This window comes from Centruroides sculpturatus, unplaced genomic scaffold (assembly GCF_000671375.1).
Source record: "Centruroides sculpturatus isolate CEXI.00-Female unplaced genomic scaffold, Cexi_2.0 scaffold276, whole genome shotgun sequence".
Classification (NCBI taxonomy): Eukaryota; Metazoa; Arthropoda; class Arachnida; order Scorpiones; family Buthidae; genus Centruroides; species Centruroides sculpturatus.
The window spans coordinates 234,932-245,706 of NW_019384509.1; the positions used below are offsets into that span (position 1 = coordinate 234,932).

At 30.9% G+C, this 10,775-nt stretch overlaps 1 protein-coding gene across 3 annotated transcripts in view; it reads left to right on the forward strand.

The window, feature by feature from the left end:
* Positions 1–10,775, forward strand: part of LOC111622323 (coronin-6-like) — a 72,726-nt gene that overhangs the window by 47,600 nt on the left and 14,351 nt on the right. For all 3 annotated transcript variants that reach the window (XM_023364679.1, XM_023364678.1, XM_023364677.1), the window contains one exon: positions 3,576–3,680. In XM_023364679.1, coding sequence (XP_023220447.1) covers positions 3,576–3,680 — 105 coding nt within the window. The remainder of the gene's footprint in view (positions 1–3,575; positions 3,681–10,775) is intronic.

The window sequence follows — 10,775 nt, forward strand, 5'->3', positions numbered from 1 at the left end:
CCAAAGTTCAACGAAGTTTTCGCAGAAAAATAACATCAGAAATCACAGCCGCGGTTTGCTGCGCTGTTCCGCGACGAAAACAAGCTTGAGCAACGGCGATGTCGAATGGTGCACACTCAGTAAGTAATCCTACAATTTTTTGTTTGTAGCGTAGTTTATATGGATTATTTCCAAAAAAAATATATGTATTTTGGAAATGTTGAGTCGGATTAGTCTAGAATCGATTAATTTTATGGAAGAAAACCTTTCAAACAGCCGTAGTCAGTAAACTTCACACGTGTCGGGCTGTGATTGGCTGTGATTCCTACAAAATTGATTCTTAAAGAACGGAATGTATCTACCATCTTATAGGGAGATCGACTGTATGTAAAAGTTCACGTTACACCTTACACCTTGTGAAGGCACACCAGTTGCGGAACACTGCTCTAAGCTATGGGCGATAACAGCAAGAGCAATCGATATGACCAGTCCTAAAACATCCAGTACAAGGCATGTTTGAGTTGCTGCTCTTCCATATTCAAAAGCTGCTACCCACCTTACAATAGTTCTGTATGGAAGAGTATGCTCACTGACAACTTCTATGAGTTGTGTATGACATTCCCTTGCATTCTACCTGTGAAGCATTGCAATTATTATGTACACACATTGTTCCACTTGACTCACATCCATACTGAACGACGGTTGAAAACCAACTGACTTTGTGCTTTGCTTCCGTTGACATTTTGGAACATCCACACCATCTAGCAGTGTCATTGTGCAACAATATGTCTCAATGTCATAGTTGTACATTGGAAAATATGGATTGCAGCATGGAATTCCACAGAAGAAAAATGTTGCCACGACTTAGTAAGTGACCCATCCATGTACTGTACAGTAAGAACCCTGCTTAATGTGGGGGATGCATTCCTAGATGACAAAGCGCTAAACGAAACAGTGTTAAACAAGATCATTTTAACATAGAGTAAATAAGGAAAGGGGAACATGCAACCAAAAATAAACAAACTTTACTTTAATTTTAAGTTGTTTTTATATTAATTTGCATAATAATATATGTTAAATAACATATAAACATATGCACACAGAAATGTAAAGTTCATTTTTTGTGATGTAGGTCCTGGCTTTTCTGAAATTCTTGTTTTTTGCGATAAAATTGTGTAGTTTCATTTGTCGCTTAAGCAAATGTTGGTAGCAAAAGATCACATCCAAAACACCTCGTTTTGCTTTTGCACCCCTTTCAAAATCTAGATCATTTGCTACAATTTGATCAACAATTTCAGTTATTTTTTTGTAGAAAAAGGCTGGCAGAATTACTATGTAATAAAAAGTAAAATACATCTTGATTCTAAAGAAAGGTTGTCTCTGCAATGGAAATAGTTGTTCCTGGTGATTGGACATGGCAAGCAAAATTGGACTCGTATCCAGATGTATTTTAATTTTTATTAAATTTCAGTTATTATTACCAAACTTTTACTAAGGAAATCTGTAGAGAAATTTTTTGGATTCTTCATTTTCAGAATCTCTGTTTTCCAGTTCTACACGCATTCCTTGTTCTCCCAGTTCTTGAAGATCATCGTTGGTAAGGCTCTCACCAAAAACCTGCAATAACAACACTATGGATGCCATAGGCAATATTGACTTCGCTTGGCAAGAATTAACTGAGAAATGCATGAACGAAATGTGGAAGACGTTATGGCTGAAGGTATCCAAGAATTCTCAGCGAGAAGAGTCTATCGCTGTATCATTAGGTTGACTAAATTGTCAGCCTAATCGATACAGCAGGATTAGAAGATGTAGATTAGCAGGATATTGAGGAGTTACTATATTTTTTTATTTGTTTTTTGAAACCGTGTCCTGTTTTATAATTCTGGCATAGTAAACACTAGTATTGTGTTGTATTCCAAAGACACATGGCAAGTCTTCCATTTAATATCTTTATTTGTTGAGTCGATACGGCACATTGTTTTGTACTTGTTTCAGGCTTTGCCCCTCTTCAGTCAACTATAATACAATATATATTTTTTATCTATTACAGTAGAGAACTTACATAAAAAACAATGAGTACACAAATGATATATAGACGTACTGTACCTTTGGTTACACTTTGTATAATTTAAAATCTTGTAAAATTTGCTTTAATCCTTTTATGGTTAAACCAGTATACATTATAATTTAAAAACTTCCATAAACCTTCCCTTTCTTTGACACAATACAACGATTAAAAATTTTTAGTTGTTTCCACCCCCTTTATACTCCCCTTCCTTTTCTGGCGTTTGCACAGGTATCTTTGTAATCCTCGTATTGTGTCAAAAAAAGGGAAGGTTTATGGAAGTTTTTAAATTATAATGTATACTTGTTTAACCATAAAAAGATTAAAACAGATTTTACAAGATTTTAAATTATACAAAATGTAATCAAAGGTAAAGTATGTCTATATATCGTTTGTGTACTCATTGTTTTTTATGTAAGTTCTCTACTGTAATAGATAAAAAAAAATATATTGTATTATAGTTGACTGAAGAGGGGCAAAGCCTGAAACAAGCACAAAACAATGTGCCGTATCGACTCAACAAATAAAGATATTAAATGGAAAACTTGTCATGTGTCTTTGGAATACAACACAATACTAGTGTTTACTATGCCAGTACTATATTTTTTTCAAAATTGCACAAAACAAGCATAGATTTAAAGGAAGTACAGCACTACAATACATTGCCACTTTTTGCTGATTGGTTCATGTTCGTAAATAATCATATTATATATGAATCATCAATGGAATGATGCAATAATTTAAATCAGCAAACAGCGTAAATTTTGAGCTTTTTTTTAAGGCTCCAAGCAGACTGCGTTATACCAAATCAGCCTTAAGCAGGGTCTTACTGTATATATATATATACATATATACAGTAAGACCCCGCTTAACCAGTCAGTTGCCCGCTTAACTATATATATATATATATATACATATACACCAAGACATACAGCTATACTTCAAATTAGTAGTGCTGACAGTAGTGACACCACAGAAAAGATGTCACTAGCAGATCTTGGCATATAAAAAGTATGCTGGATTGAACTAACATTTCTAGAAATGGGCAGAATCAGGAGTGAGCTAGAAACAAGTTCATGATTATAGCATAACTAGATTTAGCAAAAATTCTGTGTTACTGAACATGGCTTCATATTGCTTTGACAAGTGATATAGACATTGGCAGAAGTGTGCAGCTGCAGGAAGGGTTAACGTTGAATGTGGTGTGGTGTATGGGTTTGTGTTGTATAATAAAATCTTTATCAAAAGTTCAGTTTATTTTTAACTTTTTGTCTTGATAAACTGATATAGAAGATAGTTTTACAAAATAATTTTAAAAAATATATCATTCTATCAAAAATGCACTTAGTTTTAATCACTAGTTTAATATGTACTTTGTTTTTTAGTAGTTTATCCATTGAAATTTGAAATTTTAATCTAACAATAATTCTATTGCTTATAACTCTATATTCATTCTAGTGTTTTAATTCTATGAATTAAATATAATATATATATATATATATATAATTGTGTATAATAATTATTTTAGGCTGCCTTGAGTGAGCCAATAGTCTTAGAAGAATTAGATACAAGTAATGGAGTATTATTTCCGTTTTATGATCCAGATGTACAGCTTCTGTATTTATGTGCTAAAGTAAGTATATTAACTTTATTTCATACAGTAACTAGATGTAATTACTGAATTATGGAGTGAAAAATTTTTTATTTTGAATACCAAAAATTGCGTGAATGAATAAAGATTGATTTAATTAATTTGAGCTATATTCCTGGAATGTGTACACAAATGAATATTCTTACAAATTAAGTCTAACTATTCCTTAGACATACATTAAAATTTAGGGGATGCATAAATTATTAATGTAATAATTTTTAAAAATTTTCACTTCTTTCTGAATGTTCTAAAATATCTTAGTTTATATAAAACTTTCAAGCAAGCATTTGAAATCATTCTTTTGTTAGATGCATTAGTTCATATTTTAAAATATCTTATTCAAATATTCTGTTCCATAAGCTGTTCTAAAAAGATAGCAAATTCAAAATGTCAAACTGATGATGACTCTAGCAGAACTAAAAACACTTTTTGTACAAATAAATAATTTTTGGTAACCTGAAGAAAAGGTTTAAAATATCTGTAGTGCATTTTCCTCTTTCTTTACAAGGAAAAGTCAGACTTGGATGGTGTTTGTTGTGTTTTGTTAATGTTTGTGTTTTCCTTTTGGAGTTGTTCTAGTTCTGTGTTTATCCAATATATAACTCCAAATGAATACATCAGTACTAGGATGACATAGGTGGTGGTAGTTTTAAGTGTTTTTTGTATGAGTTTAATTTGCTATTGTATTCTTTTGTAAATTTTGTTTTACTTGTGTATCTTCTGTGAGTTTGATCTGTTGTCGTTGAAAGTCTACAAATATTTACAACAGATATTACATCTCCATTTCTAAATAAAATCATCATTCTTTGAAAATTCTTTTTCTGTATGAAGTGTTCTGCATTTGTCTAGACTAAATTCCATTTGAACATCAATGTTGATTGTAACTTCTAATAGGTGATTTAGCTGTGCTTGTGTGAATGCATAGTTTTGTCATCTATGTACAGTACATGAGATGAGATATGTATTGTTTCGTTTTTGTAGCTGTATTTAGTAAAGATAATTCAACACCTTAAATTTCTCTAGCAAGTAGTATTTAAATGCACAAAACATAGTATTTTGTGTATTCAGTTCTGAAACTGATGATGATTCATAAATGGGGTCAAAAATGTTTTGTGCATTAATTAAAATACTACTTGCCAGAGTAATTTAAAACATCAAGTTTTAACTGTGTGTTTCTTCTCCAGTTCCTCTCTGGTTTAGTTATTTAACCTATATGGACAGTGGGTTCAAGATCAGACAAAATCAATGTGATCTTAGTGTCCCTGGAAAATGCCTCACCTTTGTGTATTTGGCTTGTTTTAATGTCTGTATTGTGAAGTCTGAGGTAAAGTGTTCTGCAGTGTTTGTTTTCTAAAAAATGTAATGAGTGTTAGATTACAGTGGTATTTCGTACATTGAACAACTCTAACTTTGAACACTTCAGAATTTGAACACTAAATTTGACAAAAATTTGCCTCGATTTCAAACAATGCTTCATAGTTCTAACTGTGCATGCACTGAAAAAAATGTCCCAGAACGAAAAATGCAAGTCATCTCTCACTCTTGCATTATGCTCATGTGTTTCAGTGCTTTTTTGCTTTGTTTTTGATATGTTTGGTTATATATATTGTGTTTTTTTTAATCAGTTTTTAACAATTTCTTCTTGCAATTTTTCATTGTTGACATCTTTTGAATGCCCCATACATTGTTTATCTATTAGTTCAAAATTTCCCAAACAAAACATTTTAAACCATATTTGCATATTGAAAGCTTAGGAGCATCTTCTCCATACACCTTACAAATCTCTTTTTACTGTTTGTACAGTGTTATATCCTTTCCAAAATTCAGAGTAGTATGCCAAATATGCTTTTTATCTGAAGACATTTCAACTCAATTTTATTCAAACAAAATATGAAGTGAAAAGTTTAAAATTAGCTTCTAAACAAGAATACAATTTCACTTCAGCAATAATGTGTTAAATTTCACAATGGTTATAATTAAATCATATATCTATGTTAAGTAAAGACAGCTGTTAAAAATTGGCAAAAACTTTCTGTTCAACTCATTATAACTTTTACTTATTAACTGTGGAAGCAACAAAGTCTAAAAGGAAGGTTATAGTATCAAGAATTGAAAGTAAAAAGGAACTTATCATGCAACATGAAAGTGGTGTACACATGTTGGATCTGGTAGCTATGTTTAAGATATTAAAGTTGACAGAGTGCAATCAATAAATGTAATTTTTATTTTATTATACATTGTTTATGTATTTTATTTATTGTTTTCAAGTTTTAATTTTTATTATTGTCTTATTTTAATTTTTTATTATTGTCTTATTATTGTCTTATTATGTAATTGTCTTATTTTTACATTAAATAATGTGTATTTGCAGTTCAGTACTTTGAACAATTCAGAGTTTGAATGACGACCTGGAATGAATTAAGTTCGAAGTACAAGGCATCACTGTATTTTGTATTGGTGTAGTGCAGTGCTGCCCAACTAGTTGATTCAAACTACCAATCAATTGTGACATGCTTTCAAGTTTATTGCAAAAACTCTGTTGCATATACATTATGAATTTATGATATTTAATATTCATGATTTGAATTTGAAGTCCAAAGATTGTATTTGGAAATATTCAAAAGAAAAATGCCCAATTCTGACAAATGTAGAATAAAAAATTGTGATATTTTGGTTTTACATATTTGGCATAATTCACATTTCCAACTTAAATATTTCAAAATAAAATATCAGAAATTCTTTAACTGATGATTAACTTAACCAGTATATAGATTTTCTTTATTATATACAGTGGGTGATCGGTTAATGAACTTAATCTGTTCCAAGACCATGTTTCCTACCTGAATTGTTCGTTAACTGATTATTGGTTTACCATAAATTTTTATGGTAATTTGATTAATTCATTCTGGAGACCCCCAAAAAATAATAACAAATTATATACTTTCCTTACTTCATTTATTTACATGTAATAACAAACTAAAAGCAATCTCTCCATTTTTTCATGGATGGCACATCTTTGTTTCTCAGATGTGATTTTTGTTGCTCCTTTATCTGCTTGAGTCTTTTTGATTATATCTTTCTTAGCTAAGATTGTGCTTACTGTAGACCTGTTGAAGTCATATTGCCTGCTAACATCAGACATTTTTCCACTCTCTACCTTGGCTATTATCTCTTGCTTAGTCTCTAAAGTGAACACATCTTGACACTCCACTCTTTTTAGGCCCCATAATATTATCAGTTTTCTTAAATAAAAAGTTCAGAAAAGCACTTATAAAAATTCAGAGAACAGAAATTAACTAGTGCAAAAAGGTTATGTATACATCTATGAATACTTTATGGAACGAGACGTTCCATAAAGTATTCATAGACATGGCTGTATAGCCAAGTGATCAAGGTGGCAGCCTACCACTCTGGGGGGACCTGGAATCGAAACCAGATGGGTCAAAAAATCCCCAGGAATTTTTCGGGGATGGTCTGGATGTTTTGATATGTCAGGCCCCATTTCTCATAACCTGGCCATCCCATTGCAGGCCTGGCCAAACCCATAATGGGCCTACTAAAAGAGGTCCTCTTAGTGCCCACAGGGTGGGAAAAATTTAAAAAAAAAACATTCGTAGATGCCATTAAAATATAGTTTTACAAATGTTGAATGCAACATCGCTTCTTATGTTTGTTCTGTAAGGTGTTCGTTATCCGAACATAAAAATCTTTCACGAAAGTGTTCATTGTCCAATTTGTTCAGTCTAAACTGTTCATTGACCAATCACCCACTATAATCCCTACTTTGAAAAAATTGTCAAATCTGGACAATGTCAAATATATTAATAAATTATAACTAAATATATATTTATTATCATTAATATTTTTTCCTTTTTCTCAATTATTGTACTTCTTGAATTNTTGGCACTAGAGTGAGGCATTAGGCACCATCTCATATTAAAATTAATAATTATAATAATTAATTAATTTAAATTAAACTGGAAGAAAAGAATTGGCTCGAAGTGGAACTCAAATACAGTCGACCCCCCATAACACTGTTGATTTTTCCGTTTTATATGAATTCCATGTTGTACGAGTAACTTAGGTTTTACAAATACGTGAGCCGTTCACAGCCTGGCACACGTATTTGTAAAATCTAAGTTACTCGTACAACATGGAATTCATATAAAATGGAAAAATCAACAGTGTTATGGGGGGGTCGACTGTATGCAACTCCCGCTTACCATGCGGACACATTGACAGTTACACCACCTGGACCTTCAGTCTGATCTTATCGTCCAGTATATATAAGTCTAACACCGCGGATTCTGTAATAAACATATGGTTATTACAGCGAATAGGGCTGTATTACGTAATAACTGTATTTGACAGTTATTACGGTTGTTATTAAATTTAGCCTGATCATTTACGACAGTTGTGGGTGTATATTTGCTTAATATCAGGTTTCGTTTGTTGTGTATATTTACAAATTGAAACTTTCATAAAGCTAATTTATTAGATAAATACTGATATCTTTATTCTTTCTGAACTAAAATTCATTTTGGCTTTAAATACAGTGATACAGCCTTCATCAGTTAGCTACTTATTGGTTAGGTACAAACTTGTTATAAGACACAATAGTATAATTTACACCATGTCTAAAATTATGTATACTATAACATTAAAACACCATAAATAGCTAGCTGTCAATAACTGCACTTACTTATAACTACATAATTGTATTTTTCATTTACAATCATAACTTTATGGCAATACAAACTTATTAATATAAATGCTTAATAGTATTTATTTACCTTTTTTGATAAAGTTCCTGTACACTTTTGCTGTTATTACATGTAATTGTTGTTCAATGTTACATATATCTTCATTATTCTCCAAATAGATAGCATTTACAGCCCTATTCACTTGTTGCATCTTATATGCCCATGTCCTATACAGCAGGTATAAATTGCAAACTTTTACCAAAGAGTAATAAACTGTCATAATTCCAGCAGGCCATCAAAAATATTTTAGATTAAAGACTATGTTTAGTAAATTTATTTAACAAAGATTAACACAATAATAATAGAGCACTTGTTAATTATGTTGAATTATTTCCAATAACTAATGTACTAATATTACGTCACTGATGAAAATGACACTGTATAAGTAAAGATGTGTTATATGTAGCAGTGCTACTGAGGTGCTAGTACTAAGCTATGTAAGCAGCTAATATTTTATTGAAAGTTTTAACTTTAAGTCTGCCAATAAACATATTCAAGCCAATGTACTGTACTGTAGAGCAGTGATACTCAAACTGTGGTCTTTGAACCAGCACAAATCTGAGAATAGTTTATTACTGGCCTATAACAAGATTTCACTTAAAATTTCATAATTATATATATATATATATAAGCATCATACATCTTTAGCTTTACCCATACTTTATTAAGGAAGTTCGCAATTACAGCTTTATTGCTAAAATCAGTTATAAAATGTATTATTTGTATAACTTTTACCATAAAAAATGTTTATATATTATTTGTGAGTATTTAAATGTTTACATATCATATCTAAATTATTATTAATGTGAACATACTGAAACACTATTTGTTAATTATAATAAGTTTACTAAATTTGATTTTTCATGTAGGAAGGATATGGACATGAAGGAGCTAAGCCACAACGTGCTATTTATTTGAGAAATGGATTAATATTTACTACAGGATTTTCTCGAATGAGTGAAAGACAATATGCATTACGTAGTGAAGTAAATAAATTCATTTTAAAATACTTACTTTTGTAATAAAATTCATTATAAATAAGATTTAATTTACACATTAGAAAATAATTTATTTTTGAAATAAAGATTAAAAATGAAATATACTTAATTTATTATATTTTAATCTACCCATGATTGTAATTATTAAAAAGTAATCTAATTACAAATTTATAATTTTATATCTAATTTTAAGTTAAATGTAAATATCTAAGTAAAAGGGTGTTTACATTGACATGGAACCATGACTGAACTTAAGCTGTGAAAATGAGGCATTGGAAAGAGCTGTTGTCAAGCTTGGAGTTGCCTTGTTCATACATTAAGGCTTGGTCTCACTTTTTCAATGTGTACACTTGAGTAAAAGAAGTGTATTATACATCTGATCAGTTCAGCTTTAAACATGCAAAAATGGAGGGAGGTTGTTGCAGTCATACAGGTGTTTTTCAGGATGAGTTAATACAATCTTAATTAGATGCAACAACTTTCTTCACTCTGAAACTATTAACTGACAATGTGCAACAATGTATTTCATTGCTGCAGTCCACATTTCAGTTCCAATAATTGTCAGTATTAATGTTGTACAGACAGCTTGGTTTGATTCTTGATATTAAATGCAATAACTATATGGTGTTACTTTCCAATAACTTTAAAGAGGGACAATACTTTGCCATGGCTTCTGGGATAATTGCATAAAGTATCATGTCTGACTGCAGCAAACAAAAATATGACTAAATGACATAAAATAATCAGAGTTTAGTTTTAAAAATAAAGCCATGAGAAGGAGCTGAGGCTTGTACCCATGCCTGCACACTCATATCTGTTGTGTACATTAGCTGTGTTAATGCCTCAATTGTGTCCATGTCTGATTTTAGTTGTGGTTCCACGTCAATGTAAACATCTCTTAATTTAAATAAAGTTGAATTTTTTACTATCCTAGATAGTTATTTATAAAGGGTTATCACAAATTGAAACAAATATACATCTACAACTGCCATAAATGATTGGGCTAAATTTGGATATAATGATTATAAATTAGAAATGAATTTGGCACTAGAGTGAGGCATTAGGCACCATCTCATATTAAAATTAATAATTATAATAATTAATTAATTTAAATTAAACTGGAAGAAAAGAATTGGCCCGAAGTGGAACTCAAATACAGTCGACCCCCCATAACACTGTTGATTTTTCCGTTTTATATGAATTCCATGTTGTACGAGTAACTTAGGTTTTACAAATACGTGAGCCGTTCACAGCCTGGCACACGTATTTGTAAAATCTAAGTTACTCGTACAACATGGAATTCATATAAAACGGAA